Source organism: Bombina bombina, chromosome 5 (genome assembly GCF_027579735.1).
Source record: "Bombina bombina isolate aBomBom1 chromosome 5, aBomBom1.pri, whole genome shotgun sequence".
Classification (NCBI taxonomy): Eukaryota; Metazoa; Chordata; class Amphibia; order Anura; family Bombinatoridae; genus Bombina; species Bombina bombina.
The window spans coordinates 826,585,073-826,612,248 of NC_069503.1; the positions used below are offsets into that span (position 1 = coordinate 826,585,073).

Consider the following 27,176-nt stretch of genomic DNA (forward strand, 5'->3'; position numbering starts at 1 on the left):
CATGGACAGAATTCACGCACTGAAGTTGGCTAATTCCCTAGTAGGGGGCAGACTCTCTCTCTTTGCTCAGGCTTGGGCAAGAGATGTCCTAGACCCCTGGGCTTTAGAGATTGTCTCTCAGGGGTATCTCCTAGAATTCAAGGACCTTCCTCCAAAGGGAAGGTTTCACATGTCTCGCTTGTCTTTAGACCAGACAAAGAGACGGGCATTCTTACATTGCGTAGAAGACCTTTTAAAAATGGGAGTGATACACCCAGTTCCAAAAGCAGAACAAGGACTGGGTTTTTACTCAAACCTGTTTTTAGTTCCCAAAAAGGAGGGAACGTTCAGGCCAATTCTGGACTTAAAGATCCTAAACAAATTCCTCAGAGTTCCATCATTCAAAATGGAAACAATTCGAACAATTTTACCAATGATCCAGGAGGGTCAATACATGACTACTGTGGACCTAAAGGATGCATACCTGCATATTCCGATCCACAAAGTTCACCATCAGTTCCTAAGGTTCGCCTTCCTGGACAAGTTTGTGGCTCTTCCCTTCGGATTGGCCACTGCTCCAAGAATTTTTACAAAGGTGTTAGGATCCCTTCTAGCAGTGCTAAGGCCAAGGGGCATTGCGGTAGCACCTTACCTAGACGACATCTTAATTCAGGCGTCGTCTTTCCACAAAGCGAAGGCTCATACGGATATTGTTCTAGCCTTTCTAAGGTCTCACGGGTGGAAGGTGAACGTAGAAAAAAGTTCTCTGTCCCCGGTCACAAGGGTTCCCTTCCTGGGAACAATAATAGACTGGGTAGAAATGAAAATCTTTCTGACGGAGGTCAGGAAGTCAAAACTTTCAAATGCTTGTCGAGTTCTTCATGCCATTCCTCAGCCTTCTGTGGCTCAGTGCATGGAGGTAATCGGTCTAATGGTTGCGGCAATGGACATTGTCATTGTCCATAGACATAGAATTCATCTAAGACCATTGCACCTGTGCATTCTCAAGCAGTGATATGGGGGATTATGCAGATTTGTCTCCCTAGATACAAATGGACCAGAAAACCAGAGACTCGCTCCTCTGGTGGTTGTCTCAGGATCACCTGTCTCAGGGAATGAGTTTCCGCAGACCAGAGTGGATCATTGTCACGACCGACGCCAGTCTCTTAGGTTTGGGCGCGGTCTGGGACTCCCTGAAAGCTCAGGGTCTATGGTCTCGGGAAGAATCTCTTCTCCCGATAAACATTTTGGAACTGAGAGCGATATTCAATGCGCTCCTGGATTGGCCTCAACTAGCGGAGGCCAAATTCATAAGATTTCAGTCGAACATCATGACGACTGTAGCGTACATCAATCATCAGGGAGGAACAAAGAGTTCCCTGGCGATGAGAGAAGTATCCAAGATCATCAAATGGGCGGAGGATCACTCTTGCCATCTATCTGCAATTCACATCCCAGGAGTAGACAACTGGGAGGCGGATTATCTGAGTCGTCAGACTTTCCATCCCGGGGGAGTGGGAACTTCACCCGGAGGTTTTTGCCCAGTTAACTCAACTATGGGGCATTCCAGATCTGGATCTGATGGCGTCACGTCAGAACTCCAAGGTTCCACGCTACGGGTCTAGGTCCAGGGATCCCAAGGCGACATTGGTAGATGCCTTAGTGGCGCCTTGGTCGTTCAATCTATTCTCCTCCCCAGGCTAGTAGCCAGGTTCAAACAGGAGAAGGCTTCGGTAATTCTAATAGCTCCTGCTTGGCCACGCAGGACTTGGTATGCAGACCTGGTGAATATGTCATCGGCTCCACCATGGAAGCTACCTTTGAGACAGGACCTTCTAGTACAAGGTCCATTCGAACATCCAAACCTAGTTTCTCTGCAACTGACTGCTTGGAGATTGAACGCTTAATTCTATCTAAGCATGGGTTTTCGGAATCGGTTATAGATTCTCTGGTTCAGGCCAGAAAGCCTGTAACCAGTAGAATTTACCATAAGATATGGCAGAAATATCTCTATTGGTGCGAATCCAAGGGTTACTCATGGAGTAAAATTAGGATTCCAAGGATTCTTTCCTTTCTCCAAGAGGGATTGGAGAAAGGTCTGTTAGCTAGTTCTTTAAAAGGACAGATATCTGCTCTGTCTGTCTTGTTGCACAAACGTCTGGCAGCCGTGCCAGATGTTCAGGCATTCGTACAGGCGTTAGTCAGAATCAAGCCTGTCTACAGACCTGTGACTCCTCCATGGAGTCTAAATTTAGTTCTTTCAGTTCTTCATGGGGTTCCGTTTGAACCTTTACTTTCCATAGATATTAAGTTACTATCTTGGAAAAGTTTTGTTTTTGGTTGCTATTTCTTCTGCTAGAAGAGTTTCTGAATTGTCTGCTTTGCAGTGTAATTCACCCTATCTGGTGTTTCATACAGATAAGGTAGTTTTACGTTCCAAGCCTGGTTTTCTTCCAATAGGAATATTAACCAGGAAATAGTTGTTCCTTCTCTGTGTCCTAATCCAGTTTCTAAAAAGGAACGTTTGTTACACAATCTAGATGTGGTTCGTGCTTTAAAATTCTATCTAGAAGCAACAAAGGATTTCAGACAGACATCTTCTTTGTTTGTCGTCTATTCTGGTAAGAGAAGAGGTCAGAAAACTACTGCTACCTCTCTTTCCTTCTGGCTAAAAAGCATCATCCGATTGGCTTATGTGACTGCTGGACGGCAGCCTCCTGAACGAATGGACTTTCAAGAACGAGGCTTCTGTTGAACAGATCTGTAAGGCAGCGACTTGGTCTTCACTGCATACATTTGCAAAATTTTACAAATTCGATACTTTTGCTTCTTCGGAGGCTAAAGCTTTGGTATTGGTTCCCACAAGTAAGGATGAAGCCGTGGACCGAACACACCATTGTAGGAGAAAACAGAATTTATGTTTACCTGATAAATTTCTTTCTCCTACGGTGTGTCCCTGGCATTTAGTCAGGTTTAAAATTTTTATTTTTTTGTACACTACAGTCACCACTGCACCCTATGGTTCTCCTTTTTCTCCTAACCGTCGGTCGAATGACTGGGGGGCGGCGCCAGAGGGGGAGCTATATGGACAGCTTTGCTGTGTGCTCTCTTTGCCACTTCCTGTAGGGAATGAGAATATCCCACAAGTAAGGATGAAGCCGTGGACCGGACACACCGTAGGAGAAAGAAATTTATCAGGTAAACATAAATTCTGTTTTTTAAAGGTGCCTAGTTTAAAAATAAATTGTAAACCAAGATTACAGTTAAAGGGACAGTTTACTCAAAAATCTTCTCCCCTTTAATTTGTTCCCAATGATCCACTTTACCTGCTGGAGTTTATTAAATTGTTTACAAGTATTTCCATTACCCTTATAATGGCATCTGAAATAGATTATTTAACCTGTGGTATCCCCACCCATCCTGAAAGTGTTTGGCCTCAAGGCCAAGCTGTGTTAACAAAGCCAGTAGAAGAAATTACACTCCCAGTGGGTTATAGTAGAGATAAGGTAATACAACAATGTTAAAGGGACAGTCTACACCAGAATTTTTATTGTTTTAAAAGATAGATAATCCCTTTATTGCCCATTCCCCAGTTTTGCATAACCAACAGTTATATTTATATACTTTTAACCTCTGTGATTATCTTGTATCTAAGCCTCTGCAAACTGCCCCTTTTATTTCAGTTCTTTTGATAGACTTACAGTTTAACCAATCAGTGCCTGCTCCCAGATTACTTCATGTGCACAAGCACAGTGTTATCTATATGAAATACATGAACTAACACCCTCTAGTGGTGAAAAACTGTTAAAATGCATTCTGAAAAGAGGTGGTCTTCAAGGTCTAAGAAATTAGCATATGAACCTCCCAGGTTAAGCTTTCAACTAAGAATACCAAGAGAACAAAGCAAAATAGGTGATAAAAGTAAATTGGAAAATTGTTTAAAATTACATGCTCTATCTGAATCATAAAAGTTTATTTTGGCCTAGACTGTCCCTTTAATTTTCCATTGTTCTCTCCAAATATTGGTGATTGGTTTATGGATAGATATAAGATAAAGAAGCAGGTATATGTACACAATATGATAAAGTAATGAGATCTGATTATACCACAAGATCAACCCATTTTATTGGGTTGTGGCTTCAAAACACAAAATCAGCTAATTCATATACACAAATAAACCTTAAAAACCAAATCTCATACATTTTTTACTCTGCAGCTGGTAAAAAAAGTAATTTGAAACACATTAAGGGAAAAACAATTTTATAGTATGCTGTCCCTTTAAAAGGACAATGCAACATACACTGAAGAGATTTTCTGAAAACAGGTAGTTTTTCTCCAAAGCAAGACCAGGCCACACGGTCAGATGACTAGTATACTAAGCTAGCATAATTGTGTAATAGAACAACATCTGCATCAGATGCCCAGCTGAAGCCGGAATCAACCCATTAAGCAAAAGCACAAATGTGGAGTCTTCTTCATAGGAAGGTAGAGTTCTCTGGACCACTTCTTCATCAATTAAAACATATGGAACATTTAGCATTGCCCAAACATTACACAGTGGAAAGCTAGAAAGACGTCCTGTGTGTTAACAAATCAAATTTTTTTTTTTTGGTTGCAGTTGTGAGCAGAGGGCTAACACTAAAGTAAGAAAAATATATTATGTTTGAGGCAAAAAAGTTCTCAAGTAGAGAGTGTAGTCACGACTTCCAATGCAGCATTGTGTGGTGAGATTTTATGTTGCCCATAAGCTCTCTTGTGTAGTGCTGTCCCCTGCTCTTGCGCAACCAGTTGCGTGAGAGCAGGGCAAGTCAATCACCCCAAACATATGAGTGTCTGGGGCAAAGTGGCTATATAAGCAGTTTTTCTTCTTAAATTTTCATATTAATGAGCCTGCACTGCAAAACCTCAAAATCTGCAAATGTATGTTGATAAATTTTCCTCAATGTGTAAAATCAATAATTTAAATTACTGATTTCAAAGTTTGTAACTTGCACAAGTCTGTGGTAGTGGACTTAGACTTTTTAACACACATACACATATACAAACGCACACAAGATAGACAATATGACCATCTCATTTAAAAGGAATCACCTTTTTCTATTGCGTGTGAGGGGCATCTTCCTAACGTAATTTATAGCGGTCACCTGCCAACAAGATGGGGTGGCACTTTTTTAATTGGGAAAAAAAGTAACCTTTTTCTATTATGGGGTATAATTGGGTTTTTAAAGTGGGCAGATAGCCTCTCTCCGTCCAAGACATCCCTTTTAATCATAACAACAAGTTGAATATCACTTCTCCCTCTCTTTTCTCTGTTCTGTAAACATCTTATCTAACATTTATTGGAAATTTCATTGAAAGGAATGTGCGTCACTCTGGGTACAGCTTTCAACAATTGAATCACCTTGCTTAGTCAGTAATCTGATAAACAACTATAAATATGAATTTTTTTGTAACTGACATATCTAGTATCTTTGTGTAGTTATGTGTTCCTTCATTAGTCAGTTGGACGGTTATCTCTGGTGACTAGCAAATTTTGCAAAGCAACTCTACTGGATATGCTGATTTGTGAGAACTGTTTTGGAGTTCATTGTTTATTGTTGTATAGGGTTATATTAAGTTACAGCAAAATTATATACAAGTTAAAAAAGACCTGAACTATTTTTGCTTTAATGTTCCTTTTCAAAGCTATCTATTGTTGCCGGCTATCTATGCTGATAACAAATAACTGTCATGTGTAGCATGCAGGAATGTAATTACTTTCTCCTCTCATAAAGTTTCACCTGAAATACTTTTACAGTAAACTTCTAGTATTACCGCAATCATTTGGATTAAAGGACATTAAACCATAATTACATGCTAGATATCATGATACAGTCAAAGCAAATAGTAGCCTGAGAATGTTATGTACATGCATTTAATTTTTATATATATATATATATATATATATATATATATATATATATATATATATATATATATATATATATATATATATATATATATATATATATATATATATATATATATATATATATATATATATATATATATATATATATATATATATATATATATATATCTCAGTGTTTTTTTAACAAACTTGCATTTTAGCTAATTTAGTGCTGGTTCATGCATAACTTCATGAGTGAGCACAATGTTACCTAATATGACACACATGAACTAGCAACAGAGAGAGAACCATATGTCATATAAAATATATAACCTTGAGGGGTTAATTTTATAAATCCAGGAGACATTCCACAGGTAACAGAAAGAGGAGTCTTAAAACTTCCATCAAACCAGAAGCCAGTGATATAAGACCTTCTCATAAAATATATTAATAAAGTACAAGCCAGTCTTTTGCAGAATAAAGAGTTCTAAAACACGTTCCATCATCACAATAAATATGCCCACTGTTAGTTGATAAAGGGGATCCACACTGCCACTTCGGACACTCCTTACCCCGGCTACAGGAGTGCAACTTCCAAGCAACAAGACTGCAAATTTTGGACATATGGCTTACCCCCTCAACCTCGGTCACCTAGGAAAAAAGGGAGTCCGTACTGCCACTACGAACAAACTCTTCTCTGGTTAGGGGGAGCTCATTTTCCAAACACCAGAATATACCTGGAAGTGAGGATGCATGGTCGCCTATGTCACTGAGTCTTTCTAACTCGGCCAAGTTGGTGCTAGATTGGGAAATGGGCTCCTCTAAACCAGTATAGAAATACAAAATTGAAAAAGTTCCTAGAGAAATCACATTTAAAATTATTCCATCTTCATTACAAAATTTTTAAAAACATCTTATAGCATGTTATATGGTAACATTAAAAGGGTCCGACACGTTTCTGCTTCCCAACATGCCATACTTGTAGACCTCTGAGGTAATATGAATATGAAATAATTTAAGTGCGATTTCTATGGGATTTTTTCTTTTACAAGATATGACGAGTCCACGGATTTCATTCTTACTTATGGGATATCGCCTCCTGGTCAGCAGGAGGAGGCAAAGAGCTCCACAGCAGAGCTGTGTATATATAGCTCATCCCTCCCCCCCCCCCCAACCCAGTCATTCTCTTTGCCTGTGTTAGTGATAGGAGTGAGGTAAAGTGAGGTGCTAGTTTAGATTCTACAATCAAGAGTTTGTTTTATTTTAAATGGTGCCAAAGTGTACTATTTTACTACCGGGCAGCTTCTAGAAGAACCATTTAGGGAACTTGTGAGGTTTTAGTCTCACTACACCTCCCATATTGGTGCTGCCTGGATATGGACTTAGTAAATTTTTCCGAAGACATCTCTCTTTTCACAGGACCTCAGGAGGAGAAGTGGACCTCTTGACACTGTGGTTTTTCATGCTGTTCCTCAGCATGGAGGTAAGTGCAGTTTTTTACTCTGGGGCTCTGCAGCATATCCCGGACCAGACTGTACTTACTCCTCTATCAGGGCTTCCCTGCTTCAATATGCTAATTCTCACCTAAGTACAATATAGTGAGATCTGACATATATTTATTCCCCAAACATTCTGAGACAGTAAATACAATAGAAGCATTGGGGTTTTATGTTTATAAACACTGTATGTTTTTATGTTGGGCAGCTCTGGTTATGGTGGCAGCTTGCACACTTTGCTGGATGAGTATTTGGCTGACGCTGGGGATTTTACCAGAGGTTGTGTTTAAACTTTGTAAATAGGCTCCGGTAAATGGCGGTTCACAGTATTTTTGCATTACACCCACGATGGGGGGGGCTTATTGTTCGCGCGCTCGCCGTGCAGTATCTCCTCCATTAGGTTCCGGCAAGCTGCGTTCCTCAAGGCACCTAAGCTTGCTTCCGTAAAACATTCGCAAGTGATATTGGGTGCGCTGTACAAGGGGTAAAAGTGTTAAGCACGTGGAAGGTAGGAGCCGCAGCAGAGCTGCGGCGAGATAGCTGATAGTTTTTCTAAGTAGTAGGAAAAGAGCCAGTAAGTTAATTTGTAGTTACTATCGACACAGGAAGTGTGGTTAAGTTTAATTAGGGGCTTCCTCTGTCTTTTTTTGCCTGCAAGGGGTTAGCGCAGTGGGAGCTTTTTTAAAGGCACAGTAATATATTTTTTATTAGTGTTTCTGTTCCTGTGACTCAACCAAGTTTGGTTTTGTGTTCCTGTTATCATGGATGACATTGAACAAAGTACATGTCCCGTGGGTTTAGATGCCATTGTGGAACCCCCTGTTACACTTTGTGACTCTTGTATTGAGAGAGCCTTGCAATGTAAAGAAAAAATATTTTTTAGTAAAGATATGTCTAAAGATTGTGCTCAGACTGATGAGATTCAGGGTATGCCGCAAGTTTCTCCCCAAGCGTCACAGCCTTTAACCCCCGCTCAAGCGACGCCATGTTCTTCATCGGCGTCTGCTTCTTTTACCTTGCAGGATATGGCTGCAGTCATGACATCTACTCTCACAGAAGTTTTATCTAAGTTGCCAGTGTTACAGGGCAAATGCAGCAGGACAGAGACCTATGTGGTTCCTGCGACTTCTGATGCTTTTGATGGCTATCTCTGATGTACCCTCCCAGGGATCTGAATTGGGGGGTAGAGAGACCCTTTCTGAGGTTGAACTGTCTGACTCAGGTGCGTTACCTCAGACAGATTCGGATGTCATGTCCTTCAGATTTAAACTTGAACACCTCCGCCTGTTGCTGCGAGAGATTTTGCTGACTCTGGACGACTGACTCTATTGTGGTACCTCCAGAGAAATTGTGTAAGATGGACAAATACTTAGAAGTTCCTGCTTACTCTGATGTCTTTCCGGTTCCTAAGAGAATTACGGAAATTATTACACGGGAATGGGAAAGACCGGGTATCCCGTTCTCACCTTCCGCTATTTTTAAGACGATGTACCCTATAGCTGACTCCGTTCGGGACTCTTGACAAACGATCCCAAAGGTGGAGGGAGCTATTTCTACCCTGGCTAAACGTACGACTATCCCTATTGAGGACAGTTGTGCCTTCAAAGACCCTATGGATAAAAAGTTGGAGGGTCTTCTAAAGAAGCTTTTTGTTCACGAGGGATATTTATTACAACCAACGGCCTGCATTGTACCAGTCACAACTGCGGCCGCCTTTTAGTTTGACGCCTTAGAGGAGTCTCTTAAGACTGAGACTTCTTTAGAAGAGATAATGGACAGAATTAAGGCCCTTAAGCTGGCTAATTCTTTTGTCACAGATGCCGCATTCCAGATCGCCAAATTGGTGGCTAAGAATGCCGGATTTTCCATTTTAGCGCGTAGAGCCTTATGGTTAAAATCTTGGTCTGCGGATGTGTCCTCTAAATCCAAGCTTTTGGCTATTCCTTTCAAGGGAAAGACTCTGTTCGGGCCTGATTTGAAAGAAATCATTTTTGACATTACGGGAGGTAAGGGTCACCTCCTCCCTCAAGATAAGACATCCAAGCAAAGGGGACGTCAGTCATTTTCGCTCCTTTTGCAATTTTAAAGGAATTTCCCCTTCCCCCTCCGCTAAACAGGAAGGGAATTATCCTCAAGCCAAGCTCACCTGGAGACCCAACCAGGCTTGGAACAAGGGTAAGCACCCCAAGAAGCCCGCGACTGCTTCCAAGACAGCATGAAGGGGTGGCCCCCGATCCGGGACCGGATCTAGTAGGGGGCAGACTTTCTCTCTTTGTCCAGGATTGGATAAGAGACGTTTAGGATCCCTGGACACTAGAGATTGTGTCCCAAGGGGGAGGTTTCTTCTTTCACAATTGTCTGTAGACCAGACAAAAAGAGAGGCATTCTTACGTTGTGTAAAAGACCTCTCCACTATAGGAGTAATTTGTCCCGTTCCCATACAAGAACAGGGACAGGGGTTTTACTCCAATCTTTTTGTGGTTCCCAAAAAAGAGGGAACGTTCCGACCCATTTTAGATCTCAAGAGTCTAAACAAGTTTCTCAGAGTTCCATCCTTCAAAATGGAGACTATTCGGACAATTCTTCCATTGATCCAGGAGGGTCAATATATGACTACCATGGACTTAAAGGATGCATATCTTCATATTCCTATCAACAAAGATCTCCAGTTCCTGAGGTTTGCCTTTCTGGACAAACATTTTCAGTTTGTGGCTCTTCCTTTCGGACTGGCCACGGCACCCAGGATCTTCATAAAGGTTCTGGGGTCTCTGCTGGCGGTTCTCAGACCGCGGGGCATTGCAGTGGCGCCTTATCTGGACGATATTCTGATCCAGACGTTGTCTTATCAACTGACAAAGTCTCATACCAACATGGTTCTGACCTTTCTAAGAACTCACGGGTGGAAAGTGAATCTGGAAAAGAGTTTACTAATTCCACAGACAAGGGTTCCTTTCCTGGGAACTCTAATAGACTCTATATCCATGAAGATCTTCTTGACGGAGGTCAGAAAGTTAAAGATTCTGAATACTTGCCGAGCCCTTCAGTCCAATCCTCGGCCGTCAGTGGCTCAGTGCATGGAGGTAATTGGATTGATGGTGGCGGCAATGGACATCATTCAGTTTGCTTGTTTTCATCTCAGACCTCTTCAACTGAGCATGCTCAGACAGTGGAATGGAGATTATGCAAATTTGTCTCCTCAGATAGATCTGGATCAGGAGACAAGAGACTCTCTTCTTTGGTGGTTGTCGCTGGATCATCTGTCCCAAGGGACGTGCTTCCGCAGACCTTCTTGGGTGATAGTGACAACGGACGCCAGTCTACTAGGATGGGGCGCAGTCTGGAATTCCCTGAAGGCTCAGGGTGTGTGGACTCGCTCGGAGTCTGTACTTCCAATCAATATTCTGGAATTGAGAGCAATATTCAATGTGCTTCAGGCTTGGCCTCAGTTGGCTTCGGCCAAATTCATCCGGTTTCAGTCGGACAACATAACGACTGTGGCTTACATCAATCTTCAGGGGGGAACAAGGAGTTCCTTAGCGATGACAGAAGTATCCAAGATAATTCGGTGGGCGGAGGCTCACTCTTGTTATGTCAGCAATCTACATCCCAGGAGTGGACAGCTGGGAAGCGTATTTTTTGAGCAGACTGACGTTTCATCCGGGGGAATGGGAACTCCATCCGGAGGTCTTTGCCAACCTGATTCTTAGGTGGGGCAGACCGGAATTGGATCTGATGGCGTCTCGTCAGAATGCCAAGCTCCCGAGATACGGATCCAGGTCCAGGGATCCTCAGGCCGAACTGATAGATGCCTTGGCAGTGCCTTGGTCGTTCAACCTAGCTTATGTGTTTCCACCGTTTGCTCACCTTCCCCGGGTTATTGCACGGATCAAACAGGAGAGGGCTTCAGTTATTCTAATCGCTCCTGTGTGGCCTCGCAGGACCTGGTATGCCGATCTGGTAGACATGTCCTCTCTGCCTCCGTGGAAGCTTCCATTGAGGCAGGACCTTCTCATTCAGGGACCCTTCCATCATCCGAATCTAATTTCTCTGCAGCTGACTGCTTGGAGATTGAACGCTTGATTTTATCTAAGCGGGGGTTCTCTGATGCGGTCATTGATACCTTGATTCAGGCACGCAAGCCTGTTACTAGAAAACTTTTACCATAAGATATGGCGCTAATATCTTTATTGGTGCGAATCCAAGGGCTTTTCATGGAGTAGGGTTAGGATTCCCAGGATTTTATCTTTTCTCCAAGAAGGATTGGAGAAAGGGTTAGCAGCAAGTTCCTTAAAGGGACAGATTTCTGCTTTGTCTATTTTGTTACACAAACGTCTGGCAGATGTTCAATCTTTTTGTCAGGCCCTGACTAGAATCCGGGCTGTGTTTAGATCTATTGCTCCTCCTTGGAGTTTGAATTTAGTTCTTAATGTTCTTCAAGGGGTTCCGTTTGAACCTATGCATTCCATAGATATTAAGTTATTATCTTTGAAAGTTTTATTATTAAATGTAGGGTTCAGAAAGCTACGGCTACCTCTCTTTCTTTTTGGCTGAAGATTATCATCCGTGTTGCATATGAGACTGCTGGACAGCAGCCTCCAGAACGAATTACGGCTCATTCTACTAGGGCTGTGGCTTCCTCATGGGCATTTAAAAATGATGCTTCTGTTGAACAGATTTGCAAGGCTGCAACTTGGTCGTCTCTACACACATTTTCCAAATTTGATACTTTTGCTTCATCTGAGGCTGTTTTTGGGAGACAGGTTCTTCAAGCAGTGGTGCCTTCCATTTAGGTTCCTGCCTTTTCCCTCCCTTTCATCCATGTCCTATAGCTTTGGTATTGTATCCCATAAGTAAGGATGAAATCCGTGGACTCGTCATATCTTGTAAAAGAAAAGGAAATTTATGCTTGCCTGATAAATTTGGTTCTTTTACGATATGACGAGTCCACGGCCCACCCTGTCGTTCTTTTTTATAAAGACAGGTTTTTATTTTTGTTAAACTTCAGTCACCTCTGCTCCTTGGCTTTTCCTTTCTCTTCCTAACTTTAGTCGAATGACTGGGTTGGGGGGAAGGGAGGAGCTATTTATGCAGCTCTGCTGTGGAGCTCTTTGCCTCCTCCTGCTGATCAGGAGGCGATATCCCATAAGTAAGGATGAAATCCGTGGACTCGTCATATCGTAAAAGAAACGAATTTATCTGGTAAGCATACATTTCCTTTTTTCAGTTTTACACATGAAATAGCCCTGTCTGGCTGTGAAAAGCTAATAAGAGGTGGCGTGCAGGGACTTAAAAGGACAGTCAACTCCAGAATTGTGTATTGTTTAAAAAGCTTGATAATCCCTTTATTACCCATTCCCCAGTTTTGCGCAGCCAACATGGTTATATTTAATATACTTATAATATCTGTGATTACCTTGTATCTAAGCCTCTTTTGACAGCCCCCTTATCACATGGCTATTCATTTTATTATCTATTGATTTGCATTTTAGCCAATTAGTACAGTGTCGGCCACAACCCACAGGAGAGAGCACAATGTTATTTATATGACTTACATGAATTAGCAGTCTATTGTTGTGAAAAGCTAATAAACAAAGCATGCAATAAGAGGCTGTCTGTAGTGGCTTAGAAACGGGCAGAAATTTAGAGGTTTAGATTTTATAAAGTATATTAATATAACAATGTTGGTTGTGCAAAGCTGGGGAATGGGTAGTAAAGGAGTTATCTATCTTTTTAAACAATAACAATTTTGGTGTTGACAGGTAGAGATTTAGAGATTATAAATTACATTAAAGGAATAGTCTAATCGAAATTAAACTTTTGTGATTTAGATGCAATTTTAAGCAACTTTCTAATTTACTCCTATTATAAATTTTCTTTGTTCTCTTGGTATCTTTATTTGACTGTAAGCTTAGGAGCCAGCCCATTTTTGTTTCGGCACCTGGGTAGTGCTTGCTGATTGGTGGCTACATTTAGACACCAATCAGAAAACGCTACCCAGGTTCTGAACCAAAAATGGGCCGGCTTCTATGCTTACTTTCTTGTTTTTTCAAATAAAGATACCAAGAGAATGAAGAAAAAATGTGTTAAGGAGTAAATTAGAAAGTTGCTTAAAATTGCAGTTTCTATCTGAATTATGAAAGTTTAATTTTGACTAGACTATACCTTTTTAAAGTGATAGGTAACCCAACATTTTTCTTTCATGGCTCAGATAGAGCATGCAGTTTTAAACAACTTTCTAATTTACTTCTATTATCAATTCAATTTTTCTTCATTCTCTTGGTAGCTTTTGTTGAAAAGCAGGGGCACTATATGGCAGCAGTTTTGCAAGAACCTTCTCCATTAGCAAGAGCACTAGATGGCCGCACTATTTCCTGCCATGTAGTGCTTCAGATGCCTACCTAGGTATCACTTCAACTTAGATAATCATGGGGGAAAAAAGCAAATTTGATAGTAGTAAATTGGAAACTTTTTTTTAAATGTTATTCTCTGTCTGAATCACAATAGAACATTTTTTTGAGTTCCATATCCCTTTATTATAACAATGCTGGTTTTGCAAAGCTGAGATACAGTCTCTTTCTACTATATCTGATGATCCTACTTGTGCTCTTTATGGTTGGCTGAATTTAGAGGCCATCATATATGCAAAATATGTCAATGAAAATGAGTGGTTAGGTACTCAGATGGTGCATTCAGTGACTAACTCGGCCAAGTACAAACTGTTGTTACTTTTAATTTAAAGGGACATAATACTTATATGCTAAATCACTTGAAACTGATGCAATATAACTGTAAAAAGCTGACAGGAAAATATCATCTGAGCATCTCTATGTAAAAAAGGAAGATATTTTACCTCCCAATTTCCTCAGCTCAGCAGAGTAAGTTCTGTGTAAAATGTTATACTCAGCTGCAGGTAAGAAAAAAAAAAAAAAAAAGAAGAAGAAATGAACAGCAACCAATCAGCATCAACAGTGCTGAGGTCATGAACTTTTTTTTTTTTTTTTACTGTGATCTCATGAGATTTCACTTAACTCTCATGAGATTTCATTGTTAACTTCCTTACACTGAATAGGGAAATAAAATGATTGTGCACGTAAGCTCACTCCCTTAGCTGTCCCGGGACAGACATACTAATTTGCTGCTTAAAAGTACTTTACAGTGGGATGTGGCTACTGAGAAACTTTTGAGGTAAAATATCTTTCTTTTTTACATAGAGATGTTCAGGTGATATTTTCTAGTCTGCTTTTTACAGCTATACTGTGTCATTTTCAAGTGTTTAAACATTTGGGTATTATGGCCCATTAACTGTTGTTTTATATGTTTTTATTCATAAAGAGGAGTAATGTGCTTGCCTAGAAATAGATCCCTAATGCACCATAACACTGAAACCAGATTATATTTGTGTAATTTTTTTTACTGACAATATAAAATGTAATTATTTTAACCTACCTTTTTATTCTGCTGTGCAGTCTGACTGGTGATAATGTATTTGTATTGCATAAGCTGTGGTTTTACTTTAATGCAAAGTTAAATGCTTTTGACATAAGAACTTGAAAAAAATCCAAATGGATTGTTCTTTGGGTTGACAGACAGGTTGATTTTGTGTTTTGAGAATGTAATAACAAATCTAAATGACTGTGAGATAATTGTTTAGCAAGAATATACTAAACCTGCTAGCAAAATCCTCCCTATAACCTTTTTAATGGGCACAACACCCCTGCAGTTTAGTTTACAGGCAACCCTGCTAACATGTAAGCCAATATTTAGCTAAATTGAGCTATTTTAATGTTTTCAATGTGTATTGCTTAACATTATCATTAAATAAATTTATGTTCTAATATGTGCTTTGGATAGTAGAAAATGTTATAATATTACAAGCTATTACACTGCCCCCCCTCCCCCCAGCTACTTCACAATGCCCCCTCTGGCAAAATATTCTGTGGAAAAAAGCTCAAACTGTGCATTTTTTTCCTTTCATTTGAGAGCACAAACAGCTACTGTAAGAAAAGTCTGCTAGAAGGCAAACTGAATAAAATATTAAAGATCAAAAACTTCCTGTGGACTTGCCTGTGAATGAAAGACTGCTTCGTCTGTTAACTCATTCATCAAATGATAGAATTATCTTATGCATTTTTTTAAAATTCTGTAAGTAGTTAATGCAAAGGATGCTAATAAACATAACTTAATTACTTTGTTACCAGCATTTATTTACGTGTATATATTTGCATTTCAAACTAAGAACATAGGGAAAAATGTATGTGATATCTATGTAGGTCTTTAAAGGGCTATTATAGTGAAAATGTGTTAAAGGGACATTATACACTAGATTTGTCTTTGTATGACTGTTTTGTAGATTATCCATTTATTATATAGCCTATACAGGTTTTTTTTGTTTAAAAATAAGCAAAACTATACTTTTTTTTTTTTTTTTAAATAACATTTGCTCTGATTTTCAGACTCCTAACCAAGCCCCAAAGTTTTAGGAGAATACCAATGTATACTTACTCCAGCTTACTCCTGTTTGTGTAAAGGGCCTTTTCATATGCAGAGGGGCAGTGGTTAAACACATAGCTTAGCAAGGTTAACAGTGATAAAATGACATGCTTTAAAGGGACAGTCAAGTCCAAAAAAAACTTTCATGTTTTAAATAGGGCATGCAATTTTAAACAATTTCCCAAATTACTTTTATCACCAATTTTGCTTTGTTCTCTTGGCATTCTTAGTTGAAAGCTAAAACTAGGAGGTTCATATGCTAATTTCTTAGACCTTGAAGACTGCCTCTAATCTGAATACATTTTGACCACTAGAGGGCATTAGTTCACATGTTTCATATAGATAACATTGAGCTCATGCACGTAAAGTGACCTAGGAGTGAGCACTGATTGGCTAAACTGCATGTCTGTCAAAAGAACTGAAATAAGGGGGCAGTCAGCAGAAACTTAGATACAAGATAATTACAGAGGTAAAACATGTATTATTATAACTGTGTTGGTTATGCAAAACTGGGGAATGGGTAATAAAGGGATTATCTTTCTTTTTAAACAACAAAAATTCTGGTGTTGACTGTCCCTTTAACAAACAAGAGCATATCCTTTTTTACTATAATGGTCCTTTAAAATGACTAACAGTAGTGGTAAGGCATGTGAACCGCCTACATTACCCATCTGCATGCTGAAACACAAGTGTTGACTTAATCTGCCTTGCATCTGTATAGCATTTACATTTAGTTGCAATATCAAACAAATAGAGCTGGAGATGATAGAACCTGTAAAAGTGTGGGCTTATATCTAAAACAAAACGCAACTAAAATAAAGTTTCCATTAGGGATGTGCATTCGTTTTTGGAAGAATGAAAGAAAATAGGGAACATTTACATTTTCGTTATTTTCTTTGCATACCCAAAACAAAAACATCCGAAGATTAAACGAAAATAATTGCGCATTATTTTCTTTTGCGTTTTCGAATGCTGCTTTTATGATGCAGGCTTTAGCCAATCAATGAAGACCAGGAAGAAGCAGTGAATAGATTGACAAGTTCTATTAGCCTATCAGTGGAAGCTTGTGAAGTTTTTTTCTAGCCATTCAGCATTCTCAGGGGGAGGGAGTGAAGTGAAAGAGGGAATTTTTATCTTGCTGCCTAACGCTTTAAATAAAGGTAAAACAAATAAATATTTTTTTTAATTGCATGCTCTCTCTGAATAATAAAAGCTTCATTTTGACTTACATTAATATGCCTTTTATGAGAAAGCACATTCATGTGTGGCACTGCATGCTGAAATGATGTACATATGTACAGCGGCTTTGTAATTAAAGGAACAATTTACTCAAAAAATGTCTCCCGTTTAATTTGTTCCCAATGATCCACTTTACCTGCTGGAGTGTATTAAATTGTTTACAAGTATTTCCATTACCCTTATATTGGCATTTGAAATAGTTTATTTAGCCTGTGGTATCCCCACCTATCCTGAAAGTTTTTGGCCTCAAGGCCAAGCTGTGTTAACACAGCCAGTAGAAGAAATTACACTCCCAGTGGGTTATAGAAGAGATAAGGTAATATGTTAATTTTCCATTGTTCTCTTCAAGTATTGGTGATTGGTTTATGGACAGATATAAGATAAAGAAGCAGGTATATGTACACAATGTGATAAAGTAATGAGATCTGATTATACCTACAAGCTCAACCCATTTTTATTAGGTTGTGGCTTCAAAACACAAAATCGGCTAATTCATATACACAAATAACAACATGACATAGCACCACAAGCAACCACAATGCAGATTAAATGTGAATTGCATTTGCCTGTTTAGTGTTCAGTTTTTATTTAGTACTTCAAAATCTAAGTATTACGGTAAAAAAAGACACCTTTTGTGTTGGAGGGCAGAGTTCATGTTAAAGATAAGAAACCTGTTTGCTTGTTCAAAGTACATTAGCATCTTTTTTCTTTTCTGCCTAAACACGTGTATACATTTCTCTAATATCTGAAATCCACAGGATATATGTAATAAGTGATTTCCTTTTAAAGTTAGATCTAACAACAACAAAAAATTTGTAGAGACAAAAACAGAGCTCTCCCTGGCCACTCCCACCCCCCGCACCCTCACCCCCCCTCACCGCCATGAATTAAATGTATGTCTTCTAATCAGAAAATTCACCTCTCAGGTAAGCTTCTTGTATGTAAATCGAATTCCGAAATGGGTAAATATACTGTTTCTGAACTTTATCTGGTAAACTTTGAATAAAATTACCCCATTTTAAAAAAAAAAAAGAAAACTATGTATCTCGTGTTCTGAGTCAATGGATGTGTCCTATTGTTCCAGTACCAATTTCATATGCATATTATTTATAAATTGTGAGAAGTTTGGCGCTTTTTAGATTTCCATGAAGAAAAGATAATAATCCTTGCACATATATCGTAAAGTTTATAAAACTAAGATTTGGGATTGGCAGTCGTTCTATATTCTTATATAACATAATTATTTCCTCTTTTTTTTAGGGACAACTGTTGTCTAGTTATTTTTAAGATAGGGTGACCAGACGTGCCCGATTTCCGGGGACAGTCCCCGAATTGAGGAGACTGTCCCCGGACAAATTATGTCTCCGGAAGACGGATGGACTGCGCTGCGCCTGTTAAAACACATTCTAACACCTTCAGCACGATCAGCTGTCCAGGGGCGGAGTTACTACTAGCGGTGCAGAAGTGGGATTCAGTGCAGTCAGCAGCACATGCACTGTGAGTGTGTCTGTGTTTTGTTCAGCAAGCGCAGGCAATAACTGTAAACTATGTGAAATGATTTAGACAGAAGCAGAGGTGGCAGTTCTGTAAGCACTGTACTACTATCCAACCAGTATTTTTACGTTGCAACTTAGCCGCGCCCACCTCGCCTCACTTATGGTTTTGCAGCACGCTAAAACATATCTGTAATCCTGTACCATGCAGGCTTTTAGGGAGAGGAGCTGGCGTTTTGCTTATTCAAACTTCCTAAACTTCTCCCACTGTGCTCTCTCCACACTCAAGCTCAGCTCAGTTAGATCCATATTGCAGGAAAAGATCCCTGAGCTAAGTGATGGATGGGGCACACAGGCAGCAAGAGACACTAGACGTGCAACTGAATGCAAGCTCATTGCTCCCTGGGTCCTTTTGCATCTGCCACCAGCCGGTGAACCCTGCTGCCTCCTGAGCTGTCTGTCACAGTAAGCAGCCAGTGCAATTCAGGAATATTACGTTTTTAAGAAGCTTCTTGCATGCTTTTGTTGGGTAAGTTTGATAAAAATTAAAAAAAATTCTGTGGGGAAGCTCATCATGAGTTATTATCTTTGTGAGTTGTTGAGACAGCTACTGAATGTCAGTGTTACTGCTTGTTTCTGTGAGTGTGTGTGAGACACCTTGTGTTAGACAGTGAGATCTGTATGGGTTAGTGTAAGAGAAACAATCTGTAGGAAAGAGCATTTTTTGTGTGTGTGGCAGAGAGAGCATCAGTGTGTGACAGTGTGTGTGGCAGTGTGTGTGACAGTGTGTGACAGTGTGTGAGACAGTGGTGAGACAGTGTGTGTGACAGTTAGGGTTGCCACATCAGCCATGTTTTCCTGGACACTTATGAGTTACACATGCTGCAGGGTGTGCAGGGAGGAACATGTATTGTGTTTCTGGACAGCACTATTCATATTCCTCCCTGAAGCATGTGTAACTTATAAGTGTTCCGTATTTTAAGGGACGGGTGGCATGACAGTGTGTGTGTGGCAGAGAGCGCATCTGTGTGTGACAGTGTGTGTGGCAGAGAGCGCATCTGTGTGTGACAGTGTGTGTGGCAGAGAGAGCATCTGTGTGAGACTGTGTGTGTGTGTGACAGTGTGTGTGTGGCAGAGAGAGCATCTGTGTGAGACTGTGTGACTGTGTGACAGTGTGTGTGTGTGTGAGACAGAGTGTGAGTGTGTTACAGTGTATGTGTGTGACAGCACTTGTGTGTGAGAGACGGCATGTATGTGTGAGACAGCGTGTTTGTGTGTGTGTGTGAGAGACTGCATGTGTGTGTGTGTGTGACAGCGAGTGTGTGTGTATGAGCGCATGTGTGTAAGAATTTGTTGGGATATGTCTACCAAATGCTTTCTAAGAAGTATTTTTTTTATCTCACATGGATAAATAACGTAAATCTCGAACAATCACTCCATAAACACATACCAAATACACTGCATATATAATTTGAGGAAAATATGCTAATAAAAGTCTTTTACCATTTGCCAATAAAATAAAAAAAAAATATGTCCCCGGATTTTATTTTAAAAATCTGGTCACCTTATTTTAAGAGCCAAAAATAAATTTTGGCCCAGAAGCTGAATACCTTAGGACAGCTCCAGATACAGTGACCAAGATTTGCTCTAGGAAAATTACATCTCTGACAATAAAAGCTTTGATTTTTATTCCATATGCTTAACATGTATGGTGTTACATATGTACGATTAATCAATGTTAGTTGCGATTCCCTCCAGGAAAGTAGAGATGTGGCAAGCCAAGTTCTCACAATGCTTTGGCTTATAGCGTTGTTGTTAATCCCTGGAATGTCTATCGCCCATCTACGTGCCAAAGAATCCAGATTGGATTCCCACTCTCTTTGCAGCAATAGCTTATACCAATAAGAGATGGAGTGCATACCCGCCTGAAAGAGGGAAATCCCTGTCAATAGGCCATCCCAGTTTTTGACAAAAGATGTCTTTCCTTGTATTTAAGAAGTGTCTAACCTGCAGATAACCAAATAAATCTTTATTTATTTTTTTGTTTGGTTGTTTGTTACTGATTTTAAGTTAATTGAGAAAAAAAACAGAGGAAGATCATAATGTTTAGTTCTACAGAATATTTTGTCATTGGTTTAGCGGCATGACTGATTTAACTAACGATGTTGTTGACCTACATGTGCCTTACATTGTAATCTTTATTTTTTCTGGCATATACAACTAAAGTATTGTGCTGTGTTTTTCTTTGTTTTTTCTCACTGATGTAACTTTATGAATGTAAAAAACATTGTGACATAGATGTTCCTCTGTTTCAATGGAATATATATATATATATATATAAAAAGTTAGATCTAACACGTGTTTCTCCAACATTGGTGTGTCCGGTCCACGGCGTCATCCTTACTTGTGGGAATATCTCTTCCCCAACAGGAAATGGCAAAGAGTCCCAGCAAAGCTGGCCATATATTCCCTCCTAGGCTCCGCCCACCCCAGTCATTCTCTTTGCCGTTGCACAGGCAACATCTCCACGGAGATGGTTAAGAGTTTTTTGGTGTTTAAATGGGATTTTATTCCAATCTGTTCGTAGTTCCCAAAAAAGAGGGAACTTTCAGACCAATTTTGGATTTGAAGATCCTAAACAAATTTCTCAGGGTACCATCGTTCAAGATGGAAACCATTCGAACGATTCTACCCACTATCCAGGAAGGTCAATTTATGACTACCGTGGATCTAAAGGATGCGTACCTACATATTCCTATCCACAAAGAACATCATCAGTTCCTAAGGTTCGCCTTTCTGGACAAACATTACCAGTTTGTGGCCCTCCCATTCGGGTTAGCCACTGCTCCAAGGATTTTCACAAAGGTACTAGGGTCCCTTCTAGCGGTTCTAAGACCGAGGGGCATTGCAGTAGTACCTTACTTGGACGACATTCTAATATAAGCGTCGTCCCTGTCAAAAGCAAAGGCTCATACAGACATCGTTCTGGCCTTTCTCAGATCACACGGATGGAAGGTGAACATAGAAAAAAAGTTCTCTGTCTCCGTCAACAAGAGTTCCCTTCTTGGGAACAATAATAGATCCCTTAGAAATGAGGATTTTTCTGACAGAGGTCAGAAAGTCAAAACTTCTAAGCATTTGTCAAGTTCTTCATTCTGTTCCACATCCTTCCATAGCGCAGTGCATGGAAGTAGTAGGGTTGATGGATGCAGCAATGGACATAGTTCCTTTTGCACGAATTCATCTAAGACCATTACAACTGTGCATGCTCAAACAGTGGAATGGGGACTATACAGACTTGTCTCCAATGATTCAAGTAGATCAGAAGACCAGAGATTCACTCCGTTGGTGGCTGACCTTGGACCATCTATCCCAGGGAATGAGCTTCCGCAGACCAGAGTGGGTCATTGTCACGACCGACGCCAGTCTAGTGGGCTGGGGCGCGGTCTGGGAATCCCTGAAAGCTCAGGGACTATGGTCTCGGGAAGAGTCTCTTCTCCCGATAAACATTCTGGAACTAAGAGCGATCTTCAATGCTCTCAGGGCTTGGCCTCAGCTAGCAAAGGCCAGATTCATAAGATTCCAATCAGACAACATGACGACCGTTGCGTATATCAATCATCGGGGGAACAAGGAGTTCCCTGGCGATGAAAGAAGTGACCAAAATAATTCAATGGGCGGAGGATCACTCCTGCCACCTGTCTGCGATCCACATCCCAGGTGTGGAAAACTGGGAAGCGGATTATCTGAGTCGTCAGACATTCCATCCGGGGGAGTGGGAACTCCACCCGGAGATCTTTGCCCAAATAACTCAATTATGGGGCATTCCAGACATGGATCTGATGGCGTCTCGTCAGAACTTCAAGGTTCCTTGCTACGGGTCCAGATCCAGGGATCCCAAGGCGACTCTAGTAGATGCACTAGTAGCACCTTGGACCTTCAACCTAGCTTATGTATTTCCACCGTTTCCTCTCATTCCCAGGCTGGTAGCCAGGATCAATCAGGAGAGGGCCTCGGTGATCTTGATAGCTCCTGCGTGGCCACGCAGGACTTGGTATGCAGACCTGGTGAATATGTCATCGGTTCCACCATGGAAGCTACCTTTGAGACAGGACCTTCTTGTTCAGGGTCCATTCGAACATCCAAATCTGGTCTCCCTCCAGCTGACGGCTTGGAGATTGAACGCTTGATTCTATCGAAGCGTGGGTTTTCAGATTCTGTGATAGATACTCTGGTTCAGGCCAGAAAACCAGTAACTAGAAAGATTTACCATAAAATATGGAAAAGATATTTCTGTTGGTGTGAATCCAAAGGATTCCCATGGAATAAGATAAAAATTCCTAAGATTCTCTCCTTTCTACAAGAAGGTTTGGAGAAAGGATTATCTGCAAGTTCTCTAAAGGGACAGATCTCTGCTTTATCTGTCTTACTACACAAAAGACTGGCAGCTGTGCCAGATGTTCAAGCATTTGTTAAGGCTCTGGTTAGGATCAAGCCTGTTTACAGACCTTTGACTCCTCCCTGGAGTCTAAATCTAGTTCTTTCAGTTCTTCAAGGGGTTCCGTTTGAACCTTTACATTCCATAGATATTAAGTTACTATCTTGGAAAGTTTTGTTTTTGGTTGCTATTTCTTCTGCTAGAAGAGTTTCTGAGTTATCTGCTTTGCAGTGTAATCCGCCCTATCTGGTGTTCCATTCAGATAAGGTTGTTTTGCGTACTAAACCTGGTTTCCTTCCAAAGGTTGTTTCTAACAAAAATATTAACCAGGAATCCAGTTTCAAAGAAGGAACGTTTGTTACACAATTTGGACGTAGTCCGTGCTCTAAAATTCTATTTAGAGGCTACAAAAGATTTCAGACAAACATCTTCTTTGTTTGTTGTCTATTCTGGTAAAAGGAGAGGTCAAAAAGCGACTTCTTACCTCTCTTTCCTTTTGGCTTAAAAGCATCATCCGATTGGCTTATGAGACTGCCGGACGACAGCCTCCTGAAAGAATCACAGCTCACTCCACTAGGGCTGTGGCTTCCACATGGGCCTTCAAGAACGAGGCTTCGGTTGACCAGATATGTAAGGCAGCGACTTGGTCTTCACTGCACACTTTTGCCAAATTTTACAAATTTGATACTTTTGCTTCTTCGGAGGCTATTTTTGGGAGAAAGGTTTTGCAAGCCGTGGTGCCTTCCGTTTAGGTAAACTGATTTGCTCCCTCCCTTCATCCGTGTCCTAAAGCTTTGGTATTGGTTTCCACAAGTAAGGATGACGCCGTGGACCGGACACACCAATGTTGGAGAAAACAGAATTTATGCTTACCTGATAAATTACTTTCTCCAACGGTGTGTCCGGTCCACGGCCCGCCCTGTTTTTTTAATCAGGTCTGATGAATTATTTTCTCTAACTAGTCACCACGGTACCATATGGTTTCTCCTATATATTTCCTCCTGTCCGTCGGTCGAATGACTGGGGTGGGCGGAGCCTAGGAGGGACTATATGGCCAGCTTTGCTGGGACTCTGCCATTTCCTGTTGGGGAAGAGATATTCCCACAAGTAAGGATGACGCCGTGGACCGGACACACCGTTGGAGAAAGTAATTTATCAGGTAAGCATAAATTCTGTTTTCCTGATCAAAAAATAAATAAATTGTTCTTTGTCTATAGTTTGTAACGTAATTTGTGCAGTGTCCATTACCTTCTGTTATTGCTCCGCACTGGAGCTGTGGTCTTTACAGGAAGGTAAAGGAGCAGATTTTCCTTTGAGGTGTTGCTAAGAGACGCCATACAATAGCTCCAGTCAGTTTATTGCCCATGCTTAGCAGAGGATTTCTGCTACAGCAACTGTATGACAGTAGAACTTGTGTTGTAATGGTAGCACCCTTATCTAGGGAAAGATTACATATGTGGCACAGGCTTCAACGTAACTGCTGAAACCTAACACCCCCTAAATGAACCCCAATTACCTAAATTATAAAATATTGAATTACAATTAAAATAAAAAAAACTACTTAAAAAAAAAAAAAAAACTAAAATTAAATTAATCGAAAATTACAAAAAAATTTGTAAAAAATTACAAAAAATCATTACAGAAAATAATAAACCAAATTATCAAAAATTAAAAAAAAATAAACATAATCCCTATGAAAATAATAATAAAAAAAGCCCCCCAAAATAAAAACACACCCTAATCTAATACTAAACAGCTCTTTTGCATTAAAAAAATACTAAGTCCCCCCAACAGTAAAAACCACCACCCACCAAACCCCCCAAAATAAAAATAAAAAACTAACACTAAAAAATCCTAAACTACCCATTGCCCCTAAAGGGGACATTTTTATGGACATTCCACTCTTTTTCAGTGCCCCAATTTCCTAATCTAAAAAAACAAAAACAAAAAATGAACTCTAAGCCCCAAATAGGTACTCACTGTTCCTGAAGTCCGGCGGAGAAGGTCCTCTTCCAGGCAGCGGTGAAGTCTTCTTGGAACCGACAATATCTTCCATCTTCATCCAGGACCAAGCCGGAACGGAGATGACCGTGGAACTGAAGACCAGCGACGACTGAGCCATGGAGCGTGGAGGATCCTCTTCGTACGATCACCGCCATACACTGAATATTGAATGCAAGTTATGCGTTTAAATATGGCATCACTTGCATTCTTATTGGCTGATTTGAATCTTCAAATTCAAATCAGCCAATTGGATTTCAGTAGCTCTCATCCTATTGGCTGATTTGAATTTGAAGATTATTCATGGGTGCACTTAATAAGAGAGTGGATAATTAAGGTGAAACCAATAGTGAGCAAAATGTTAACAAAGAAGGAAGAACACTCCTCAGATTGAGACTCTTTCCCTGGAAAGGTCATCAGCATTAAATGGGCGGAGTATGAGGAATGGAGAAGGCGCTATGGGCTCGATTTTATCAAGCCGTTCGAAGCATTACGACTTCAGGTTCTCACAAGAGAACTTGCAGTCAGTATTTATCAAGCAGCGGTAATTTGATTAGCTTGCGCGGGCATGGAGCGTTGTGGCACAAGAGCGCAAAATAGATCTTGTGCAAGGGTGAATTCCGCCAATGGAATTCTGCCCGCCAGAGGCGAGCTGCAGCGGACAGGGGTGCATAGGTACGCTGCTGTCACTTGATAAATAAAGCCCTATGGGGTAAAATTTTACATATCTCCAACTCTGTGTACCCAACTTCATGGTTAGCGGGCAGCTGAAGAGTTGAGAGACAGTCTTCACTCAGGAGAGGGGCAGCAAAGCAGGACCGGCCTGTGTCAGAAAAGGTACTTCATCTGTGCAGTCAGAAGGAAGGAGAAGCAGGTCACAGCATATTTACATGCAGTCTACTAAATTTCTTAATAGTCTCTCCAACTTCTCCATCTTCATCAGCTGCAGTAGCCTCTTAGTGTTGTACTATCTGTTATGCACACACTAAATATGGTGTTATATACATTTGCATACATTTACATGAGAAGCATGAGGCGGTTACACATTTACATGAGAAGCATGAGGCGGTTACACATTTACATGAGAAGCATAAGGCGGTTACACATTTACATGAGAAGCATGAGGCGGTTACGCATTTACAGGAGAAACATGAGGCGGTTACACATTTACAGGAGAAGCAGGAGGCGGTTACACATTTACAGGAGAAGCAGGAGGCGGTTACACATTTACAGGAGAAGCAGGAGGCGGTTACACATTTACAGGAGAAGCAGGAGGCGGTTACACATTTACAGGAGAAGCAGGAGGCGGTTACGCATTTACAGGAGAAGCAGGAGGCGATTACACATTTACAGGAGAAGCAGGAGGCGGTTACACATTTACAGGAGAAGCAGGAGGCGGTTACACATTTACAGGAGAAGCAGGAGGCGGTTACACATTTACAGGAGAAGCAGAAGGCGGTTACACATTTACAGGAGAAGCAAGAGCTGGTTACACATTTACAGGAGAAGCATGAGGCGGTTACACATTTACAGGAGAAGCAGGAGGCGGTTACACATTTACAGGAGAAGCAGGAGGCGGTTACACATTTACAGGAGAAGCAGAAGGCGGTTACACATTTACAGGAGAAGCAAGAGCTGGTTACACATTTACATGAGAAACAGGAGGCGGTTACACATTTACAGGAGAAGCAGGAGGCGGTTACACATTTACAGGAGAAACAGGAGGCGGTTACACGTTTACATGAGAAGCAGGAGGCGGTTACACATTTACAGGAGAAGCAGAAGGCGGTTACACGTTTACAGGAGAAGCAGGAGGCGGTTACACGTTTACAGGAGAAGCAGGAGGCGGTTACACGTTTACAGGAGAAGCAGGAGGCGGTTACACATTTACAGGAGAAGCAGGAGGCGGTTACACGTTTTCATGAGAAGCAGGAGGTGGTTACACATTTACATGAGACGCAAGAGCAAGTCTTAAATTGGCTACGCAGGGCTGGCTTTTCTCACTGAGTACTTCCCCTAGGCTATCAGAGTTAAAACAAGAGCTGGTCTTTTGTGTACTCGAGAGGAGTAAGATGGGGGAGAGAAGGAGGAGGAAACAGTAGCTGTTCTTTTCCTGAACACTTAGAGGGGAGGTGACGATCGACTGGTGT

At 40.8% G+C, this 27,176-nt stretch overlaps 2 protein-coding genes across 2 annotated transcripts in view; both read left to right on the forward strand.

Annotated features, from left to right (window-relative positions):
- The window catches only part of LOC128661632 (involucrin), a 127,196-nt gene extending 100,163 nt beyond the window's left edge, over positions 1 to 27,033 (forward strand). Inside the window, exon 4 of the mRNA XM_053715864.1 lies at positions 26,056 to 27,033. Coding sequence (XP_053571839.1) covers positions 26,056 to 27,033 — 978 coding nt within the window. The remainder of the gene's footprint in view (positions 1 to 26,055) is intronic.
- The window catches only part of LPIN2 (lipin 2), a 245,089-nt gene that overhangs the window by 26,266 nt on the left and 191,647 nt on the right, over positions 1 to 27,176 (forward strand). The gene's annotated exons all lie outside the window — the stretch shown is intronic.